The 25,080-nt window shown below is 42.5% G+C and overlaps 1 protein-coding gene across 2 annotated transcripts in view; it reads right to left on the reverse strand.

The window, feature by feature from the left end:
- The window catches only part of ncoa1 (nuclear receptor coactivator 1), a 93,551-nt gene that overhangs the window by 32,404 nt on the left and 36,067 nt on the right, over positions 1 to 25,080 (reverse strand). For both annotated transcript variants that reach the window (XM_041865644.2, XM_041865645.2), the window contains 2 exons: positions 7,958 to 8,063; positions 4,654 to 4,820 (listed from right to left, as the gene is read on the reverse strand). In XM_041865644.2, the coding sequence (XP_041721578.2) occupies positions 4,654 to 4,820; positions 7,958 to 8,046 (256 nt within the window). In that variant the 5' untranslated portion in view covers positions 8,047 to 8,063. The remainder of the gene's footprint in view (positions 1 to 4,653; positions 4,821 to 7,957; positions 8,064 to 25,080) is intronic.

Below are 25,080 nucleotides of genomic sequence, written 5' to 3' on the forward strand. Positions count from 1 at the left end.
CAAAGTATTGAGAAACTTTTGTTATTGACCAAATACTTATTTTCCACCATCATTTGCAAATAAATTCATAAAAAATCCTACAATGTGATTTTCTAGATTGTTTTCCCTCATTTTGTCTGTCATAGTTGACGTGTACCTATGATGAAAATTACAGGCCTCTCTCATTTTTTTAAGTGGGAGAACTTGCACAATTGGTGGCTGACTAAATACTTTTTTCCCCCACTGTGTATATATATATATATATATATATATATCCTTTAAAAATGTATATATTTCCCTTTATTACTTTCCAACCCCACCATCCCTTCCCTACTTGGAGTAAACTAGTGAACAACAATGCTTAGGCCTCTACTTCATGCTTATACATACTATATACATTTTATGGACACAGTCAATAATTATATTTTGTTTTTTTACTCCTGAACTTCCTCCGATCATTTTCATGATGTCCATCTGGTATGCTTCTATATGCCATATCTTTCTAACTGTGCTCTTTCACAAAAGTTCACAATATATAACCTATATACTTATTATGGACTCAGCATGTCTTACACTAGTTATCTTGTTGTTATTAGTCCCATCCTTCAGCTCCATTCAACACCTCCCATCTATCTCTTAACACCATCCATATTGGATTTCTATTTGCCATATATTTTTCAACTGTACTGTGATGTTTTACAAAAGTTCTGAACCTTTCTATTCTCATTGTTTCTACAGTTTGTGAATTGAAAATAAACATCTTTGCTAAAAGTATTATTATAGTATTGATCGATTGACTATGACTTTTCAGATCACCAAGTAGTGCTATCTGCAGGGTCAGCGCCATGCAAATATTGCAATCCTTCAGCCAATCCTGGACCTATGTCCAGAAACAAGCTACAAATGGACAGTACCAAAACAAATGATCTAATGATTCTGTCTCTTCACAGCCAAATCTGCAGAGCTGGGAAGATTGTATCCCCCATACAAATAACATTCTATTGGTAGCAAGAATTTTATATAATCCGGCGTCGTTTTGCTTATCAGTTCATAAACACTATGCCATGGAATCGGTACGTCAAAAATCTCTTCCCAACTATTTGCAATCTATATGGGACGGCTGTCAATCTTTTGGTCCTTAAATGAAACTGGTAAACTTTTTTATTTATCACAATTTTCTTTAACCAATTATGTTCTTTAATGCAAGGCCGACAGACAAGTTCCTTACTTTTTCCTCCTTCCACTTTCCTCTTCCATTTTTGCAGTAATGCTGCAATTATTTGGTTGTAATTTTGGGAAGAGCAGACATTTCCTTATGTTTTTGTTAGCTGCATGTGCGACATAACTCCACCATTCCTACCGATAATATCATTTACGAAGATTAAAAGAAAACATGAATCATCAGCGTACAATGACACCTTTGTTTTTAAACCCTGTATTTCTAATCCCTTGATATTATTGTTGGATCTGATTTTAATAGCCAACATCTCGATGGCAATAATAAATAGATATGCCGATAGATTGTCCAAAATTGAAATGCTCCTGGCATTTATATATAAACCCCAGTCGTACTTTATCAAATGCCTTTTCGAAGTCTGCTATGAATAGTAGCCCTGGCTTCCCAGATTTTCCATAGTGTTCTATTGTTTCCAGTACTTGCCTTATATTATCTCCAATGTATTGTCCATGTAAAAAACCTGTCTGATTAGAATGAATAATATCCGACAATACCTTTTTAATTCTATGCGCTATACATTTTGCTAGAATTTTTGCATCACAACACTGAAGTGTAAGGGGCCGCCAATTTTTTAAATGGACTGGATCTTTATATTTTCCACTTGTATCCGGTTTCAGTAATAATGAGATCAGACCTTCTGTGAGGTATTTATAATATCAAACACGATCAATATTACTGTCCAATACATGTGCACATGCATGATGTGACCGTATGTGTGTGACATTAGGACCATGCATGGAGCCAGATCAGAGGGGGACTTCAACCATCAACCCCATGCCTGTGGTGAGTGTGACCTGGAACAAACACAAATGCACTCACTGACTCTTACTGTTTTATGGCTTTTCCCAAGAACCCTGACCAGTGACTGACAATCTGGGAGCACAAGCACCGCCACTGAGAACACTAAAGTAGAACTAACTGGGAGTGAGTAAGGGCATCCCAGATGCATGGAACTAAGGATATGTAACATGCTGACTACACCGGCCACACGCGTCCTTCCGTGTGCGCTATCGCGCACATGTTGATTTTGTCCATCCACACCAGATGTGATCATGACACGCAAGTTAAAATACCAAAACCAACTATATTAATTTGGCTGCATGTTGAAATACACATGAAATATTCATGGACATTAAGCTACCTATTGTTTTTAGCTAGTTTGTCCTGGGAGATTAACATTAGGTTGTTATTTGACCTGAAATGCATATGGTCCTCTTTTTAGCTGTTTCTTTGTAGAATTTTCACCCGGAGTCATAGAAAATCTCTACTAAAATCTCTAATCGACAGATAAAAAGGGAAACCTAGTTAGTTTTTAGTTAGTTATCTTTAATTAATCTCTCCTTGTTTGCCTTTCAAGCAATATCTTCCTGATATCCAATAAGGAGGGGACTTGAAACGCGTGGAGCGTCTCAGATAGAACCAAGTTCTATTTTAGTGCTTGGCTACGCAGACACTCGTCCACGCACGCGAGCAGTGTATTGAAATGATTGAATAACATGTATGTATACATTTATTTTGCAACACTCGCTAACGCAACATGGCTGGTGAGGTTTGCATGTAAGGGTACATAAGATGCACACAATGATATGTAAGCATCAGAGACATATGGGCCTATAAAGAATAGAGATATGGCTCTGGTATGCATTAAGCACACTAACATAAGACGCATGTGAACAAATATGTAAGATGCATAAGGACATGTAAGGCCACATAAGATGCAGCAGAATGATGTCACAGCGAGCTTTCAGTGTCTTAAGGGTGGGATTAATCTGGCTTGTCATTCAGCTCCGAGGACTAAGAAGCATGATTTCCCAGGGGTCTCTACTGCTGTGCAGAATTCCCCTAGAGACCTGACGTCAACAGAGGAAGTAGGAATGGGGGATTGAGGAAAAGAAAGAGCAAACACGCAGAAGTGAGGGAGGATGTGGGTCAGTAAATGAGTGACTGAGGGGAATGAGAGCGAGCATGGATGTAAGGGTGTGTATGTGTGTGTGTGTGTGTGTGTGTGTTTACTAGAGAAAGAGCAAGAGCGTGCATATGTGCGCGTGCAAATTAGTGGTAAATTAGTGAGTGAGAGTAAGGCTTAATCCCAATACCCGCCCTTAGCCCTCTCCCTCTGTTCTGCGCAATCCCGTTAGCCCCATTGAGACAGAGTGGTATCCCAATTGAACTTTGAGCAAGGTGTAGTGCCTTTTCAGCCCTCTGGTCGGCCCTCCAAACGAAGCGAATCGAGATGCAGTCTTTCTATCAAGTGTTTCCAAAAACTCCCATGAAGCTCTGCGACCCAACCCTGGAGAGTTGCTTCAAGAATAATGGCTGGCAAGAATACTAGGATGGAAGCAAATTTAAGTAATTATAACTTCATAATGAATCATTAAAGAACATTAGCCAGCTACTGTAGCTATACATTTAGCTTGCTATATGGGTGTTTGACATTTGTATGAATTGTAGTTTGTGTTGTTTGATGTTTTAGGGACTCCTGAGCAAACCAGCAAACCAGGCTGTCATCTTGTGAAACCCTGTGGATGTAAAGAATCTACCTAAAGCATTTACTGCAAATGTAATAAACAATTTTGTAAGCTTGCCTTGCTGTTCATATTTTTATTTTTTATTTTATGAAAGTAAATCACTTGCCATTGTTCTTTATTGTAGTAACGTTAACATTCGAGATTGAAGAATGTCATGCAATGCAGCTGAAGTAACGTAGCTAACTCTTTTAATGCTTATTGTATGTCTATGGATGAGTAGCTATGTAGCTGATCTGTGTATTGACCCTAAAACGTTTGGTACATTAGTTCAGAACAGTCATTAATCCCCAAGAAATTGCAGAAAATGAAAGAGTGAAGGAAATGGGACTGTTACATGTCAAACTTCTATTATGGAATGAAAGTCCTGCTTCAGTACTACTCCACATTGAACCACAGCCAGAGGATGGGTACAGTACTACTCCACATTGAACCACAGCCAGAGGATGGGTACAGTACTACTCCACATTGAACCACAGCCAGAGGATGGGTACAGTACTACTCCACATTGAACCACAGCCAGAGTATGGGTACAGTACTACTCCACATTGAACCACAGCCAGAGGATGGGTACGTTACGAACACATTGTTGTTCTGCTGTTCTCATTTGTTGCTCGTATGGTAAAGTACATATTTGTTGAATGAGAAATATATGGAAAGATATTACTGCCGCCAGTACAGGCATTGTGAAAAACACAAGGCTTGTCGTCAATGAATTGCGTGGTAGGCTATACTTTAGCCGCTTCTGCTGTTCGTGAGTGATGCATTGATGTCCCATTCCACAGGGTTATTTATCTCTCCCTACCACTAGTTGCTCCATTTTCAAGACACTCTCCCACACTCGAAAATGAGGGGGAGGGGTATTGGGATTTAGCCAAAGTGTGAATATGTTTCTAATGCGTTGGTGCTCACCCTGCTCGCGGCGTTTGATCTGCTGGATCTGGTCCACGGTGCTCTTGAGGATATGGCACTTATCTGGCTTGATGTTGAGGCTGGCGATGTCGCCCATGTTGGTAGACAGTAGCTCAGCCAGCTCGTCTATGTAACGACACTCCAGCTCCCGCCGCCGCTTCTCCACACTGCAGGGACACACACACACACACACAGGTTAGGTTTATTGTTGAGACATTTTCTTAACTTTGCTGAACGTGATTTTATGGCGTGTTAGCTGCAACCAAGTGAATTTCCCTTCACAACATTAAGGATCGTGAGATCAGGATGGTCGTACGAGAATAAAGGGTTACTTGACTACATATAAAGCATATCCTAAACAATATACTTCTATCTCAGGAACATTTCCAGAATTAGACACTTCATCTCTCAACCAGATGCCGAAATATTGGTCCATGCATTTGTTTCATCTAGGCTAGACTACTGTAATGCCCTCCTCTCCAGCTGTTCAGACTCTACTATTAGAAGCCTACAACTTGTACAGAACACTGCAGCTCGGATTTTAACCAACACTAGAAGGCATTAGCGCATCACTCCCGTTTTTTTGTGCACTACACTGGCTGCCTGTAAAGTATCGGTCTGATTTTAAGATCTCACTCTTATCTTTTAAGGCACTGCATGGCCTTGCCCCCTCTTATCTGACAGACATGCTCGTTCCATACAACCCAGTGAGTGCGATCTGATTAACCGGTCTGCTTACGGTTCCTTCATCCAGAACCAAGGCGGGGGGTGGAGCGTTCTCTATTAAAGCCCCCCAGTTATGGAACGGCTTGCCCTGTCAGGTAAGAGGAGCAGACACCATTGATGTTTTTAAAGAACTTTTAAAACCCACCTTTTTAGCCGGGCTTTTAATAAGGTGATTGTTTTACAAATCCTCTGTTTCTGTTCTTTTATTATTGTTCTCATGTAAAGTGTGTTGCGATTTTAAATGCACTTTAAATAAAGTTTGATTTGACACAGTCCATGAAACACAAACAGAGTTCCAGAGTACAACAAAGTCAGGAGATTAAGGATTTCCTGAAGGACAGGAGACAAAGAGGTGAATGAGATGAGAACACAGCCCTGGGCTCATCAGAGAGTATCCAGGCAGACTCTGTCGGTCAGCTGCTGCAGCTGGGTTGGTACCAACGAGTGCTGGGGAAGGACGGAGAGAAGAGGAGGATCAGGGCTGTCGGATCTACAGGGACAGCGGGCCTCTCAATAATTCATGGCCTACATGAGGCCAGCATATAGAGAGAGATAGGGGCGCGGGTGGGAGACCAGAGCAGAGAGCTGCAGGAGAGACCAGCGCTGACAGAGCAGAGCAGCTAGAGAGAACAGCTGAGGAGAGGACTAACCCTGCAGCCAGATTGTTATTCTTTCACCCAGCAGGGCATCATCACCTGACAAGGGGGATGAGAGGAACCCTGCTGAGATTTTCTCTCTCTCTCACACACAGGGGCGTCTCGTTACCTTGGAGCCGATCACAGCTCCCAGGGCCGCATGGTGGGTGGGCTGGTATCCCAGGCCGCAGGGCAGGCACGCTCACACATACATACATACATACATACATACACGCGCATGCATTTACACTCAATCATGCACAGTGGATGCGCTCACATCCACATTCTGGGTTAGCCTAGCACTGAGAGCTGAGAATGACTACTAGCTCTACACTGGCCATGTGTGAGATATTAAGAGGAATACAGGGAATGACTACGGCTCAGCTTGACCTTCTCTCAAATTCCACCAATGGAAGAATACATTTTTTAGCCCGCTGAATCTGAAAGTAAGTCGCAGAAGAAATGTGGTAAACATGATAAAATATATATGAGTGATAAAATGGTTTGGATACTTGAGAAGTGAGGAGGATAGAATGGGATTGATAAGGGCTGTTCTACTGGCAGTTACTAAAACTATGTCCTCGGCATTCCCCGGCCCACAGGCTAATCTGTGTGTGTGAAGGGGAGTGAGTGCACATATAAATGCTTATGTGTGCGTACGTACAGTAACTATGTGTGACTGTATGTGTGTGTCTGTATTGTATGTATATGTGAGTGAGTGTGTGTTGGAGACGAGAGAATTGAAAGTAGGTCAGTGCATTGCCAAGGCTGCTTGTGCGCAGGCGTGTTGTGTGTGGTGTGTGTAGGGTGTGTGTGCAGGTCAGGCACTGCGTGGAGTTGCTGTAGAAACTGACAGGCAGCTCTGTACTGTGCTGTGCTTTGCTTTACAGTGCTGTTGATCAGACTGCAGTTCCATCAGCCTATTGAGGCCTTGTGGAGGAGACCCTAGCTATAACTCAGCAAGACAGATCAGTCTGCTCCAGCCCAACACACACGCAACCCTCCTTGGCAACCTACAGCCACTAACACAGCATCTGTAGGGCCAAATCAGCACACATTGCCTACTCTCTCAAAATCTATCAAATTCTTACGCAAATCTCCCTTTGACATAACTGTATGATTACACAATAATTCAAGTTTAATACGTGTGTGCAAGCAGTGTGCATGTCAGGTTGAGATTCTGCACTTACTGTGCTCTTGACACAAACTCCTATTCCTCAACACCAACAGGGTAAGTGAAATGTGCGGCCATAGAAGCGGGTAGCGAAAGACAAACATGATACAAGTATGACCCACAGAAAGCAGGTGACAACTTGCCTGGCTACCCAAACTCATTGCTTCGGCCAAACGCTACGCCCACGGACGTTAGTTTTTTCTCCGCAATGAGTCTGGATCTGAGTACCTCCCTGACGATTTATAGAATGGAAATACGTTCTAGACCGTCTGATTGGTCCCAGAAATCGATGGGTTGGGCCATAGCCAGAACACCCGTGAGTAAAGGGACGTTTTGAAAATGTGTCTGCTTTGATACTCTGATTGGTTAGAGATGATCCAATCACTAATTACTTTGTTTTGTACAACACCCCTCATTTTGACATCACCACAAACGACTTCAATGATGCCAGTTTCAGACTGAAGTATGTAGTGAACAATAGAGCAGCGGAATAACTCAGTTTTGAATCGTCAAGCAAGGTGACAAGTGACGCGGTGACTGCGTGTTGTGACTGGGGTGACTATGCAAACACAGATTCACATAAAAGGCCATATCCGATGGCTGTTAGATAGGCTATACGTCTGAGGGGATGCTTCTTATTTAGTATGTAGAGTAGTGGAAATCATTTACTATTGAAGGACAAAGACCATCATCATCCTCGTTGTCAATCGTTCTGGATGAGAGTGTCTGTTAGTTCTGAGTGACTAATGTGAATGCACTGTGTTCTTACCTCTGCCCTGAGATGTCGCATAGCGAGCCCTTCCTCTTACGGGACTCTGGCGTGGCAGGGTCCAGGGCCCTTTCCCCTACAGCACTCATTCTGAGCTTCAGCACACCTGGGGAGAGAAGAGGACTGAATCAGAACCAAGTCAGGCATCTGAAGCGAATGGGACCCCTGCGATCACACACACACACCTATCGCTGGCCTAATCAGTGTGCATTTTATCCAGCCCTGGCCTTGCCCTGCAGCCCTAACCCAAGCAGTGTTATCGGTAGTGGGTATGTGCTGGGGGGTTTAATGGGGATTTCTGCGGCTGGCTACTTGGCTGAGGTGAGGGTCACAGGCATGTACTGTAACTGTAGGGGAGACAGGCAGCACCACAGCACCAAACATCTAAGACTAAGACTGGTTAAATTAAAGAGGCATGTCCCGTGCAGATTTGTGGCGCTGGAATTCACAGTGATCCATCACAGCCGTTGTTAATGAAAAAGAGAAAAAATGTCAACTCATATTGTGCGTCACACTGACTGGCGTTGGTAAAGAGTCATGGAGTTTATTAGGGGTTTCCATAATGCCCAAATATAGCCCGAAGTGCTGTTATGGCTGATTTTGGTTTAGCTGTGATTGTTTTTTCCCCTGGTTGACTCTTCGGCCTCCTATATGCTCCACAAGCAGTACGATGTCTGATTGTGGTTCAACATTGATTATGGTTTGTGTTTGTCTGCAGCCATATCCGTACTACGTATATGAGGCTGCAGACACTGTTTGGTCAACCTTGGGTCGAACGTTGTGACTACGTGGTCAGATGGCTGTGTGTAGTTGCCTCCCCACTGGCCCCACAGTGTCTGCTGTTGATTTGCAGAGCACCGCAGGATGCTACCTCTCTCTCTATCGCTCTGTCTGTGCATCAGGTGTTGTCAGTAGCTAGCTGTAGCCATGGCAACAGGACACGCTCAGGCAAGAGTTTCTGTTAGGGAATTCTACACCTCATCTGTCTGACTGAGAAGAACACAGTTCTAAAACAACAGCCTCATAAAGCATGGACCATACCTAACCTACATAACATACCATGGATCACACCGGTCCTACAGAATGGTAATCCATTACATATGTATAGTACACACACACACACCCATATGCACATACCAGGGTTGTGCTCAACTCTGAATTTTGGAATCGACTCCCATTCAACTCATGAATTGAAATTCAAATTGAATTGGCCACACCCCACAGGATGTAGAATTTGAGTTTCAGTGACAGGTAGTAGAACTTAATTCAGTGCAATTCAAAGAAATGCCATTCAGTCATAGAACATGACTTTCACTGTATCTGACAGGTCACACTTCCAGATGCCAAAGAATGTATCACTTCTCTCTAGAAACAATGTTCATATACTTTTCAAATCTAGGTTTATTGGCCACATACACAGTTTAGCAGATGTTATAGTGGGTGCAGCGAAATGCTTATGTAAGAAATTACACGTAAAAAAACTAAATACTGCAAAGTTGGCTAGGAGCTAGAAAAAGGGCAACCGTGTCTGTCGATGCCATCTTGAATCTCATCTTGAAACTTGACCTTAGTGCTGAAAATAGCCAATTATATTTCCACCAACCATTTTATTTGTTTGGCTTATTTTTGATGGCTTTAGGGTCAACTTGAGGGTTAAACTAATGCATTCTGGGAAATGTAGTATTTTCCCCATATCAGTTTAAGTGATTAATGAAATATAATAACTTAGAATATTCACATACAGTGCCTTCAGAAAGTATTCACACCCCTTGACTTTTTCAAAATGTTGTTGTGTTACAACCTGAACTTAAAATGGAATAAATTGAGATTTTGTGTCACTGGCCTACACACAATACAACATAATGTCAAAGTGATATATATATATTTTTTAATGTTTACAAATTAATAAAAATGTAAAGCTGAAATGTCTTGAGTCAATAAGTATTCAACCCCTTTGTCATAGCAAGCCTAAATAAGTTCAGGAGTAAAAATGTGCTTAACAAGTCACATAATAAATTGCATGGACTCACTATGTGTGCAATGATAGTGTTTAACATTATTTTTTAAATGACTACCTCATCTCTGTACTCCACACAATTATCTGTAAGGTCCCTCAGTCGAGCAGTGAATTTGAAACAAAGATTCACCCACAAAGACCAGGGAGGTTTTTCAATGCCTCGCAATGAAGGGCACCTATTGGTAGAGGGTAAAATAAAATAAAAAAGCAGACATTGAATATCCCTTTGAGCATGGTGAAGTTATTAATTACATTTTGGATGGTGTACCAATACACCAAGTCACTAAAAAGATACAGGTGTCCTTCCTAACTCAGTTGCCGGAGAGGAAGGAAACCACTCAGGGATTTCACCATGAGGCCAATAGTGACGTTAAAACAATTACAGAGTTTAATGGCTGCGATAGGAGAAAACTGAGGATGGATCAACAACATTGTAGTTACTCCACAAAGCTAACCTAAATAACAGAGTGAAAAGAAGGAAGCCTGTACAGAATAAACATATTCCAAAACATGCATTCTGTTTGCAATAAGGCACTAAAGTAAAGCTGCAAAAAATGTGGCAAAGAAATTAACTTTATGTCCTGAATACAAAGCGTTATGTTTGGGGCAAATCCAACACATTACTGAATACCACTCTTCATATTTTCAAGCATGGTGGTGGCTGCATCATTTACATTTACATTTTAGTCATTTAGCAGACGCTCTTATCCAGAGCGACTTACAGTAGTGAGTGCATACATTTTCATACTAGTCCCCCGTGGGAATCAAACCCACAACCCTAGCAATGATCATTGTTTAAGAATAATGTGCAAATATTGTGTGTAAAGCTCATAGACTTACTGTAATCACTGTCAATGGTGATTCTAACATGTACTGAGTCAGGAGTGGGAATACTTATGTAAATGAGATATTTCTATATTTCAGTTTCAATAAATTAGCAACAATTTCTAAACACGTTTTCACTTTGTCATTATGGGGTATTGTTAGTAGATGGGTGAGAGAGAAAAAATCTACTTCATCCAGTTTGAATTCAGCCTGTAACACAACAAAATGTGGAATAAGTCAAAGGGTATGAATACTTTCTGAAGACACTGTAGATGTTTTGCTTTCCTTGATTATTAATTTTAAGAGTTTGTCATGAAAATCTATCGTTTCATCAATATTTTATATGCATGTATATAATGACATGTTTGATGTTTTATGTATAAGATGTATATTTGTATAGACTACACCTAATATAGAATAGATGAGGCATTTTAATTTCATTGAATTTCACTGAATTCAATTCTATTTCCTTTAATTAAAATTTGAATTGCAATTCTGTATCCTGAATTGCAATTCATTCTCAATTAAATTCTGAATTGAGCACAAGCCTGGCACATACACACATCATTTGTTGGTATGGCCAGTGTCCACAGCAGCAAGTGCTCTGGTGTATAGTTCAGTGTGCTGCCTTCCTGATGGGGGGCCACTGTGACTGGCGTTATTCAGGACCTCTCAGGCCAAGACTCGTCCCCCTGTGTCCCCTCCACCACCACCCCCCAGCTCACTCAAGCTTTGATCCAAAGACACCGAAACAAGCCGCTATTGTCACAGCACAGAAACCCAGGGCAGTCGCGCAGCGCGCAGGACGGCCCTAATCCCCACCAGCCTAATTTCCAGCGTTTCACCTCAAATCAGAGCCTCCAACACAGACCAAAATAGCAGCCCCTTACAATTCAACCCAGGCTGGAAAGTTAGTACCTTATATACAGTCCAACAAACACAACCCAAACACCTCAGAAGTCAAAACACCAGCACCATAGACACAGGCCAAAATAAGACTACAGCTAACTTAGACACATGCCAAAACACTGCATGCACACACATCCACAAACAATAGTGTCAACAGCGACAGAAGCATCACATCTCACCCTCGGACATTGTCACAGCTGTAGCCTAAGCCTGCTTCAGGCCATCCTGCCCGTAAGCCTAGATGGGGCATAATGTATGAGACTTATACACTGATAGTTTGGTGCCAGTGGTCAATGAGATGATTCTGTTGCCGACCATTATTTACATGTTTACTGTGGTTGGTTCTCACACACACAGTGGTCTGCTCAACTTAACGAACCAGATTCTCCAACACAAGCCCCAAGGCCAGCTAAATATAGTTTACATTGAAGCCACATAACAATGTTTTCCAGACATTACAGAAATCTACACTGAAATTAGCATTTGATGTGCAGGCAGCTATACTTAGGGTCAGCCCAGTCCACTGACTGAGTCAGTACAGCCATGATGCTGCAGCTGTTAGTCACAGCACAGAGGTTTGAAGACGTCTCTCTGTTCTTGCCTACAGTACTGTATCCCTGTGCAGTGTTCTTACCTACAGTACTGTATCCCCGTGCAGTGTTCTTACCTACAGTACTGTATCCCTATTCTGTGTTCCTACCTACAGTCCTGTATCCCTGTGCAGTGTTCTTACCTACAGTACTGTATCCCCGTGCAGTGTTCTTACCTACAGTACTGTGTCCCTGTGCAGTGTTCTTACCTACAGTACTGTATCCCTGTGCAGTGTTCTTACCTACAGTACTGTTTCCCTGTGCAGTGTTCTTACCTACAGTACTGTATCCATGTACAGTGTTCTTACCTACAGTCCTGTATCCCTATTCTGTGTCCCTACCTACAGTCCTGCTTGGGTGCCTGCATTATTCCAACTCACTGAGCCTATTAGCAGCATGCTCTCTCAGCCAAGGTAAATAATGAATGGCAGTGCCAGTCAATGATATGATCTACAAACAAATAATGATTATCACTATGAAAACAACCACCCAGCCTAACACCCATGTGGCAAATCATGAATCAACTGTGATGTCACTTTCATTTTCACTTTCATGCCAGCTTCAGCCGTTCCAGCTCTATTGTGTATTTATGACTAGTGTAAATTGTGTCAAATAATTCTGCATTAATACTATGGAACGTCGCTGTATTATTGAATTTAAAATAAACCATTCTCTCTCTCTGATTCTAGATCTGTGGTTAGGGGCAACGTTCTGTTCAGGGTCAGCTCTGCTCCTGTCCCCTCCAGCATGGCTAGTTATCTGGGACTGTGATAGCTTCTGTCTGGGTCTGGAATGTGGGTGGGTCACTCAGGCTGGTCCTTGAAGGACGACAGTCAGCGACACCTTTGCACTGCACTAGGCTAGGCCTCATGGCTTGGCCTAGCTCACCTATAGATGCGGTAGAGGTCAATGGAAATCGACCCAAACAATGGAAATGCCATGGAAACACGTGGGGGAAAGATGCCTTGGGGGAAAGATCCAGAATCTCCACATTGCCCCCCAGTAAAATTAGCCAACATTTAGGCTATTGTTTTTATGAATATTTCACACTATGTTGAGTAAGAAATCTGAGTATAATGCTTGTATGGATGTCAACCCCAATACCTGTTCATGTTATCGTCACCAATTAACTGCATTGCAGTTGAAAACGACTTTGACTACCACCACCGATTTCTGTATGCCAGAGCATTTGAGCGGAGTGGAGCGGTGAGAATCTCAGCTCCTCACTCACGGAGCTGTTCACCCCTCCGCTCCCCCCGCTCAAAGCCACATCAGGCCAGTCCGCTCATTATCGCTCAGCGCTCAACGCAGTTTGCATCGCGCTCCACTCAAATCGCCCCCCCCGCTCACTTCAAAAAAGGGAAAAAATCTGCATGTATTTCACTTTTAGCTTAAACCACAGCCTTACATCCCAAAGAACTAAAGAGCAACGACAACATTTTCCAAATATAAATGTTTTATTTCAAATTACAAATTAGGCCTAGCCTATGTAAGAAGGAATATACACAAAACGTCCTGTAAAATTAAACAAATCAATGGGCCTAATTACAGTGGGGGAAAAAAGTATTTAGTCAGCCACCAATTGTGCAAGTTCTCCCACTTAAAAAGATGAGAGAGGCCTGTAATTTTCATCATAGGTACACGTCAACTATGACAGACAAAATGAGGGGGAAAAAATCCAGAAAATCACATTGTAAGATTTTTAATGAATTTATTTGCAAATTATGGTGGAAAATAAGTATTTGGTCAATAACAAAAGTTTCTCAATACTTTGTTATATACCCTTTGTTGGCAATGACACAGGTCAAACGTTTTCTGTAAGTCTTCACAAGGTTTTCACACACTGTTGCTGGTATTTTGGCCCATTCCTCCATGCAGATCTCCTCTAGAGCAGTGATGTTTTGGGGCTGTCGCTGGGCAACACAGACTTTCAACTCCCTCCAAAGATTTTCTATGGGGTTGACATCTGGAGACTGGCTAGGCCACTCCAGGACCTTGAAATGCTTCTTACGAAGCCACTCCTTCGTTGCCCGGGCGGTGTGTTTGGGATCATTGTCATGCTGAAAGACCCAGCCACGTTTCATCTTCAATGCCCTTGCTGATGGAAGGAGGTTTTCACTCAAAATCTCACGATACATGGCCCCATTCATTCTTTCCTTTACACGGATCAGTCGTCCTGGTCCCTTTGCAGAAAAAACAGCCCCAAACCATGATGTTTCCACCCCCATGCTTCACAGTAGGTATGATGTTCTTTGGATGCAACTCAGCATTCTTTGTCCTCCAAACACGACGAGTTGAGTTTTTACCAAAAAGTTATATTTTGGTTTCATCTGACCATATGACATTCTCCCAATCCTCTTCTGGATCATCCAAATGCACTCTAGCAAACTTCAGACGGGCCTGGACATGTACTGGCTTAAGCAGGGGGACACGTCTGGCACTGCAGGATTTGAGTCCCTGGCGGCGTAGTGTGTTACTGATGGTAGGCTTTGTTACTTTGGTCCCAGCTCTCTGCAGGTCATTCACTAGGTCCCCCCGTGTGGTTCTGGGATTTTTGCTCACCGTTCTTGTGATCATTTTGACCCCACGGGGTGAGATCTTGCGTGGAGCCCCAGATCGAGGGAGATTATCAGTGGTCTTGTATGTCTTCCATTTCCTAATAATTGCTCCCACAGTTAATTTCTTCAAACCAAGCTGCTTACCTATTGCAGATTCAGTTTTCCCAGCCTGGTGCAGGTCTACAATTTTGTTTCTGGTGTCCTATGACAGCTCTTTGGTCTTGGCCATAGTGGAGTTTGGAGTGTGACTGTTTGAGGTTGTGGACAGGTGTCTTTTATACTGATAACAAGTTCAAACAGGTGCCATTAATACAGGTAACGAGTGGAGGACAGAGGAGCCTCTTAAAGAAGAAGTTACAGGTCTGTGAGAGCCAGAAATCTTGCTTGTTTGTAGGTGACCAAATACTTATTTTCCACCATAATTTGCAAATAAATTCATAAAAAATCCTACAATGTGATTTTCTGGGGGAAAAAATCTCAATTTGTCTGTCATAGTTGACGTGTACCTATGATGTAAATTACAGGCCTCTCTCATCTTTTTAAGTGGGAGAACTTGCACAATTGGTGGCTGACTAAATACTTTTTTCCCCCACTGTATATAAATAAAAATATACAGGCTATACATCAAAGCTTTAAAAGTAAATTAACTATTAGGCCAAAATTCTGATAATTTAACTTTTGCGCAGCGTGCACGTGGATTAAAATTTTAATTGGCTTATATCCATTGTCAAACTTTAAAAATATATATATAAAAATGAATTGCTCTCCTTATCTACAGTTCTTTTGAGTTCACCTTCAAGAACACAAGTTTGGCCAATGTCTGAGGCTTCAGACTCATGCAGTGGTTTCTTGACAGCAGGCCAGCAACGGAGAAAACCCTCTCTGCGCTCGCAGACCCGCTTGGGATGCTGAACACAATGCGAGCTACTTTAGCCAGGCCGGGAAAAGACGTGGAGTTTTCTTTCCAAAATCGAATAACATCTGCGTCCAGGTTCTGTCTCGGGGATGAGAGGTAATTTTCAACTTCACCTTTGGCGTCTCCGGTTATGCGTAGCTGCTCGCTGAAGTATGACCCGAACAGGCGAGCTCTTTTTGGTTCAGGCTCAGGATTCAGGTCAGCGGCGGGTGGGGTGTCGGTCTCGGGTGTCCCGCTGGGAGCGTTAATTTCCTCAGCTTCTTTTATGAGGAGGTCGCGGATCTCCCCGAGTTTGTTGCATACACACTCATCTCGGATTAAATAATAATAATAATAATAATAATAATAATATGCCATTTAGCAGACGCTTTTATCCAAAGCGACTTACAGTCATTATCCATTCTGTCTTGAAACGGGGATCTAACACTGATGCTAAAATTAGATGTTTATCAGTATAGTATATTCCATAGCGAATTGACACATTGTTTGCCAATGTTTCTGCAAAAGCAGCGATGCCCATTGGAAGTGCAGCGTGAGTGTCATCGGTGAGCAGGGATTTGATTTCTGTGACAGCAGGGAGGATCATCCCCAGGTTCTTCTGCATTTTGTCTGTGAGGTCTGCCAGTGGTGTCAGCACACTGACAAGGTGCGTCAGCTGCCGTACTTGATTCAGGGTGATGTTAGCAACATTAGACTTGAGTTTGTTTTGCCATAACAGGTCTTTTTTGAACAACCGGATGAACGACTGAATCATCCGCAGCTGGCTGCTCCATCGAGTGGCGCAGGCATTTGTGGGGCGGACACCTAATTGGTCGGTTTCCTCTGTGTTCAGGGTGCTCTTGCGTACACTTTTCACCAGGTGCACGACTTTCACTAACAGCCTATTAATGTTGTCGTGCTCGTTAATGGCGTCTTTGATTGCCAGCTGAAGCATGTGAATGGGGCATCTCAGATGTAAATTTGACACAGTAAAGTACTGATTTATCATAGTTTCTACATTAGTGGTTATCACTTCCACATGGACTTGCGAGGGCGCAGGCGGTCCCTCATCCTCCTCTTCATGTTCTGCGCTGCTGCTGGCATCCGCGGTCACTTCACCCTCCGCCTCCTCTTCAGTGCCAGGGAGGAGGTTAAACGCCTTGATCACGTTGCTGGCACTGTCAGTGACGACACGAATCACACGTCGTTGCACGTTCCAATATTTCAGTACACTTTCATACTTTTGGTAAATACGATCTGCGATCCCCGGAATGTCCCATCAATGAAATTTACCACGATGCCAAGGAAGCTGTGCCCTCTTCTACTGGTCCAAATGTCCGCTGACAGAACGAGCCTATCTCCATTTTGCAGTAGGTCTTGCAGTTTGGCTTCCATCTCTTCCAGGGCATGTGGCATGAGCGTATCCCGTACGGTGTTGTAGCATGTGGGGGGTGTAGCCCGGTTGAGCTGCGCTGGCGAAGTGTTGCATCCCTTCGCGTTCTCCTTTACTCAGCGGTTCATAGTCCATGTAAATAATTTTTTAAAATGCTACATCCAGCTCTCTTTTTCTCTCCCTTGTTATGGTTGTGCCTTTGTGTGCAGTGAAGAAACTTTTGAATTCCTCAACCCTTTCTCTTGTTGCTGCTGCTGCTCCTCTCGCTCTATAAAATACAAATTCAAGGTTGACAAAAATTAAATTAAACAAACCATATATTAGGCCTACTTTGAATGACAAAACGAATTTGTTTGAATATTAGGCTATATTTATTTGACACTTTTGTTACAAGTTACCGTATTCAACTTGTTAACCTTTTGCTTTCTTCCCAGCGTGTTCACGTAGCACACTTTCGTGTTTTCGAGAGATGTCTTTTTAGATTCCAAAATGAATCTTTACTGACTGAAACGATGTCACCACATTCTTTTTCTTGTACCACATTATCATTGTTAGTTAGTTTTATATTAATAGTACACCTGTATGACTTCATTTTCCTTTTTTGAAGTACTCGGTGAACTCCATTATTGAGCCGAGTTTTGACTGAAAATAGTCTACTGTTGATGACTGTGCAAGACACAGATGGATTCTGGGTCAGGCTTGAGCATGCTTCAGACTCGTGGTGTGAGCGGAGCGAAATTGGAGTGGGACATAGGGCGATGCTCCGTCCTTTAAAAAATGCCGCTCTGCGCTCTGTCCAAAATCCGCCTGCTCGCGCTCCCCACTCCACTCCGCTCACATGCTCTGCTGTATACTAGCTATGCTACCAGCTTATACGAATGGGAGTTAGCATTTAGCAGTCACTTCTTCTAAACCTGAAAAGGAACAACTTCTAAATGTTATGCAGCGAAAACAGCCAAATATATCCAAATTGGACTTTAGTAACCACATTGTGGGCCTGTTACAATACATCAATGATGATGAATTTTCCAAATATCAACTGCATTAGATCAGAATTGTTGAATGTGCGCCAATCTGGCGTCCTTCTTCTATTTACATTTACATTTTACATTTTAGTCATTTAGCAGACGCTCTTATCCAGAGCAACTTACAGGAGCAATTAGGGTTAAGTGCCTTGCTTAAGGGCACATCGACAGATTTTTCACCTAGTCGGCTCGGTGATTAGAACCAGCGACCTTTCGGTTACTGGCACAACGCTCTTACCCACTAAGCTACCTGCCGCCCTACTATCCCCCATGGGCTGTGTTCCATTGACCTCTTTAACCGCATCTATACACTGTTCACACACACACACACACTCAAACTGACCAATGACAGAAGAGGACGTCCGGTAAGCCCAGCCTTCAGCTGATGACTTCACATGTAATGGAGACCGGTGGAGGCCAGCGAGCGAGTGAACACACACATATACACATGCATACATAAACATATAGTCACACACACACTCCCTCAAGTGGCAGAGACAGGACTTAAAATGGCTACTTACGGTTGACATAATATGTTAACGTTAACTACTTTCAATTCTCAGTATGTGCACATACCATTTTGCTATCTATTCTGATATACTGTGAGGTAAGATTGTAATGTATGTCACCATGACATGGCCGCTGTACTGTGTGTATGAGCCAATTATTAACAACAGCCTGCCATAAAATGCCCTGTATTCAGTCCTGCTTGACTAACAGTGTTCTCGTACTATGCTTGAATTGCTTATTCATCACACCAAAAACAAAATCACACATGGAAGCATATTAGTGCTGTTGGGAATACATTACTACATTTTCCATAGGTTCACTCTGTCCAACACCAGAACGGTGTATGTTTTCTTTGATCAATGATAAGTGAACTATCCCCAGCTTGAGGTGGAGGGTCAGGGTCTAATTAGGGGAGACTGTAACAGTCCTAGCTCCCTCATAAACACACTCCCATATTGAACTCACTGACTGAACTGAAAACAGGCAAATACAGAAGAGGGCCGAGGCAAATATACTGTACTGTATGTAAACAGCCACACATGCTACAACAACATATTATTTTCACAATGGAGAGCAACCATGTAGACTGGACTCTGGACGCACGAACATAGAAACACATACACACAGCTAAGCGACCTACGAAATGGTATTAATGGTGATTATGTTTAGATAAAAACATCAAAGTGAGATCCAGACAGTTCTGACTTTGTTGGCCTATGCGAAAGTATTCACCCCCCTTGGCATTTGTCCTATTTTGTTGCCTTACAACCTGGAATTAAAATGGATTTTGGGGGGGTTTGTATCATTTGATTTACACAATATGCCTACCACTTTGAAGATGCAAAATATTTTTTCTTGTGAAACAAACAAGAAATAAGACAAAAAAAATGAAAACTTGAGCGTGCATAACTATTCACACCCCAAAAGTCAATACTTTGTAGCGCCACCTTTTGCAGCAATTACAGCTGCAAGTCTCTTGGGGTATGTCTCTATAAGCTTGGCACATCTAGCCACTGGGATTTTTGCCCATTCTTCAAGGCAGAACTGTTCCAGCTCCTTCAAGTTGGATGGGTTCCGCTGGTGTACAGCAATCTTTAAGTCATACCACATATTCTCAATTGGATTGAGGTCTGGGCTTTGACTAGGCCATTCCAAGACATTTAAATGTTTCCCCTTAAACCACTCGAGTGTTGCTTTAGCAGTATGCTTAGGGTCATTGTCCTGCTGGAAAGTGAACCTCCGTCCCAGTCTCAAATCTCTGGAAGACTGAAACAGGTTTCCATCAAGAATTTCCCTGTATTTAGCGCCATCCATCATTCCTTCAATTCTGACCAGTTTCCCAGTCCCTGCCGATGAAAAACATCCCCACAGCATGATGCTGCCACCACCATGCTTCACTGTGGGGATGGTGTTCTCAGGGTGATGAGAGGTGCTGGGTTTGCGCCATACATAGCGTTTTCCTTGATGGCCAAAAAGCTCAATTTTAGTCTCAACTGACCAGAGTACCTTCTTCCATATGTTTGGGGAGTCTCCCACATGGCTCTTTGTTGCCTCTCTGATTAATGCCCTCCTTGCCTGGTCCGTGAGATTTGGTGGGTGGCCCTCTCTTGGCAGGTTTGTTGTGGTGCCATATTCTTTAAATTTTTAATAATGGATTTAATGGTGCTCCGTGGGATGTTCAGAGTTTCAGATATTTTTTTATAACCCAACCCTGATCTGTACTTCTCCACAACTTTGTCCCTGACCTGTTTGGAGAGCTCCTTGGTCTTCATGGTGCCGCTTGCTTGGTGGTGCCCCTTGCTTAGTGGTGATGCAGACTCTGGGGCTTTTCAGAACAGGTGTATATATACTGAGATCATGTGACAGATCATGTGACACTTAGATTGCCCACAGGTGGACTTTATTTAACTAATGACGTGACTTCTGAAGGTAATTGGTTGCACCAGATCTTATTTAGGGGCTTCATAGCAAAGGGGGTGAATACATACAGTGGGGAAAAAAAGTATTTAGTCAAACACCTATTGTGCAAGTTCTCTCACTTAAAAAGATGAGAGAGGCCTGTAATTTTCATCATAGGTACACGTCAACTATAACAGACAAAATTAGAAAAAAAAATCCAGAAAATCACATTGTAGGATTTTTAATGAATTTATTTGCAAATGATGGTGGAAAATAAGTATTTGGTCAATAACAAAAGTTTCTCAATACTTTGTTATATACCCTTTGTTGGCAATGGCACAGGTCAAACGTTTTCTGTAAGTCTTCACAAGGTTTTCACACAATGTTGCTGGTATTTTGGCCCATTCCTCCATGCAGATCTCCTCTAGAGCAGTGATGTTTTGGGGCTGTCGCTGGGCAACACGGACTTTCAACTCCCTCCAAAGATTCTCTATGGGGTTGAGATCTGGAGACTGGCTAGGCCACTCCAGGACCTTGAAATGCTTCTTACGAAGCCACTCCTTCGTTGCCCGGGCGGTGTGTTTGGGATCATTGTCATGCTGAAAGACCCAGCCACGTTTCACCTTCAATGCCCTTGCTGATGGACGGAGGTTTTCACTCAAAATCTCACGATACATGGCCCCATTCATTCTTTCCTTTACACGGATCAGTCGTCCTGGTCCCTTTGCAGAGAAACAGCCCCAAAGCATGATGTTTCCACCCCCATGCTTCACAGTAGGTATGGTGTTCTTTGGATGCAACTCAGCATTCTTTGTCCTCCAAACACGACGAGTTGAGTTTTTACCAAAAAGTTATATTTTGGTTTCATCTGACCATATGACATTCTCCCAATCTTCTTCTGGATCATCCAAATGCACTCTAGCAAACTTCAGACGGGCCTGGACATGTACTGGCTTAAGCAGGGGGCACTGCAGGATTTGAGTCCCTGGCGGCGTAGTGTGTTACTGATGGTAGGCTTTGTTACTTTGGTCCCAGCTCTCTGCAGGTCATTCACTAGGTCCCCCCGTGTGGTTGTGGGATTTTTGCTCACCGTTCTTGTGATCATTTTGACCCCACGGGGTGAGATCTTGCGTGGAGCACCAGATCGAGGGAGATTATCAGTGGTCTTGTATGTCTTCCATTTCCTAATAATTGCTCCCACAGTTGATTTCTTCAAACCAAGCTGCTTACCTATTGCAGATTCAGTCTTCCCAGCCTGGTGCAGGTCTACAATTTTGTTTCTGGTGTCCTTTGAAAGCTCTTTCGTCTTGGCCATAGTGGAGTTTGGAGTGTGACTGTTTGAGGTTGTGGACAGGTGTCTTTTATACTGATAACAAGTTTAAACAGGTGCCATTAATACAGGTAACGAGTGGAGGACAGAGGATCCTCTTAAAGAAGAAGTTACAGGTCTGTGAGAGCCAGAAATCTTGCTTGTTTGTAGGTGACCAAATACTTATTTTCCACCATAATTTGCAAATAAATTCATAAAAAATCCTAGAATTTGATTTTCTGGATATTTTTTCCTCAATTTGTCTGTCATAGTTGACGTGTACCTATGATGAAAATTACAGGCCTCTCTCATCTTTTTAAGTGGGAGAACTTGCACAATTGGTGGCTGACTAAATACTTTTTTTCCCCACTGTATGCACGCACCCCTTTTCCGTTATTTATTTTTTTGAATTTCTTGAAACAAGTTATTTTTTCTCATTTCACTTCACCAATTTGGACTATTTTGTGTATGTCCATTACATGAAATCCAAATAAAGATCAATTTAAATTACAGGTTGTAATGCAACAAAATGGGAAAAACGCCAAGGGGGATGACTACTTTTGCAAGGCACTGTATACTATCGTTCATCCATGGTTGATTGGATCTTTGGAAGTTTAGAATTAGTTACAATTAACCCCATAAATAGAATGCCAAATTAATTATATGAATAATACACCTTTGGATATTGTCTTTTTATATATGTTATTCATAATATACAGTATATACAGTTGAAGTCGGAAGTTTACATACACTTAGGTTGGAGTCAATAAAACTCGTTTTTCAACCACTCCACAAATTTGGAAAAAAGCCAAGGGGGATGAATACTTTTGCAAGGCACTGTATAATGTGGGCCTATACAGCGAGATAAAAAAGTATTTGATCCCCTGCTGATTTTGCACGTTTGCCCACTGACAAAGAAATGATCAGTCTATAATTTTAATGGTAGGTTTATTTGAACAGTGAGAGACAGAATAACAACAAAAGAATCCAGAAAAACACATGTCAAAAATGTTATAAATTGATTTGCATTTTAATGAGGGAAATAAGTATTTGACCCCCTCTCAATCAGAAAGATTTCTGGCTCCCAGGTGGCTTTTATACAGGTAACAAGCTGAGATTAGGAGCACACTCTTAAAGGGAGTGCTCCTAATCTCAGCTTGTTACCTGTATAAAAGACACCTGTCCACAGAAGCAATCAATCAATCAGATTCCAAACTCTCCACCATGGCCAAGACCAAAGAGCTCTCCAAGGATGTCAGGGACAAGATTGTAGACCTACACAAGGCTGGAATGGGCTACAAGACCATCGCCAAGCAGCTTGGTGAGAAGGTGACAACAGTTGGTGTGATTATTAAAAATACAAAATAACTGTCAATCTCCCTCGGCCTGGTTCTCCAAGCAAGATCTCACCTCGTGGAGTTGCAATGATCATGAGAACGGTGAGGAATCAGCCCAGAACTACACGGGAGGATCTTGTCAATGATCTCAAGGCAGCTGGGACCATAGTCACCAAGAGAACAATTGGTAACACACTACCCCGCGAAGGACTGAAATCCTGCAGCGCCCGCAAGGTCCCCCTGCTCAAGAAAGCACATATACAGGCCTGTCAGAGGAGAACTGGGTGAAAGTGTTGTGGTCAGATGAGACCAAAATCGAGCTCTTTGGCATCAACTCAACTCGCCGTGTTTGGAGGAGGAGGAATGCTGCCTATGACCCAAAGAACACCATCCCCACCGTCAAACATGGAGGTGGAAACATTATGCTTTGGGGGTGTTTTTCTGCTAAGGGGACAGGACAACTTCACCGCATCAAAGGGACAATGGACGGGGCCACGTACCGTCAGCCAGGGCATTGAAAATGGGTTGTGGATGGGTATTCCAGCATGACAATGACCCAAGACACACGGCCAAGGCAACAAAGGAGTTGCTCAAGAAGAAGCACATTAAGGTCCTGGAGTGGCCTAGCCAGTCTCCAGACCTTAATCCCATAGAAAATCTGTGGAGGGAGCTGAAGGTTCGAGTTGCCAAACGTCAGACTCGAAACCTTAATGACTTGGAGAAGATCTGCAAAGAGGAGTGGGACAAAATCCCTCCTGAGATGTGTGCAAACCTGGTGGCCAACTACAAGAAACATCTGACCTCTGTGATTGCCAACAAGGGTTTTGCCACCAAGTACTAAGTCATGTTTTGCAGAGGGGTCAAATACTTATTTCCCTCATTAAAATGCAAATCAATTTATAACATTTTTGACATGCGTTTTTCTGGATTTTTTTGTTGTTATTCTGTCTCTCACTGTTCAAATAAACCAAAAATTATAGACTGATCATGTCTTTCTCAGTGGGCAAACGTACAAAATCAGCAGGGGATCAAATACTTTTTTCCCTCACTGTAAATTTTTTGTGAAATCCTGATCATCTGATACTAAGGTGCAATTTAGCTAAAGTTAGATTGCTGGCTAGCTAGTCATTTAGCATAAAATCACATTTAAAGGAGAATTTTACCCAAAATCAGTTCAGTGGAGTTTTCCCTCTCCCTTCCTGTAGTGCAGTACTGAAACAGCAGCACGTGACTCGTGACGTTGCTGGATTCAGGCCTCGCTCTGCTCCGTTGCCAGTAAATTCATGATTCAGTGTGGACAAATTTGTTGTTTTATTGAAATTGTACGGCCGAATTAGCTATTTTTGTCGGTTTAGAGTCAGGAAATGTGTACTTTTCCACCGAAAACATTTGCGATTATTTTATATAATTATTTTATGTAGCTGACTGCCACAGCAGCGGAGATGGGTAGCAACTGGGCGTGTGCACTCGGGGAAATACCTGCTATGTAGAAACTTCACGATATGCCCTTGTATGGACCTTAATGTCACAAATTAAAAAATATTGGGGGAGGAGCTGCTGATGCGAAAGTTGATAAGAGTTAGGCATATCGCAGGTAAAGTGAGTTACACGACATGGATAAAGAGTTGGCAGCAAGAGCAAGCTGGTGTTCGGTCCCTGGCTGCACTTTATACAAGAAAGCAAGGGAAGAATGCACCAAATTTCACAGTTTTCAGATAAAAGATACGAGAGATGCAGAAGATGGTTAGTAGCAATTCGAAATACTCCTGAAGCTGCGTGTGTAGCAAGCGCTTCAGTGACAATGAACATGAAAATTATGGGGACAGAAAACCGAACGATACTAACAGATACAGCTG

This window comes from Coregonus clupeaformis, chromosome 36 (genome assembly GCF_020615455.1).
Source record: "Coregonus clupeaformis isolate EN_2021a chromosome 36, ASM2061545v1, whole genome shotgun sequence".
In the NCBI taxonomy this organism is placed as follows: domain Eukaryota; kingdom Metazoa; phylum Chordata; class Actinopteri; order Salmoniformes; family Salmonidae; genus Coregonus; species Coregonus clupeaformis.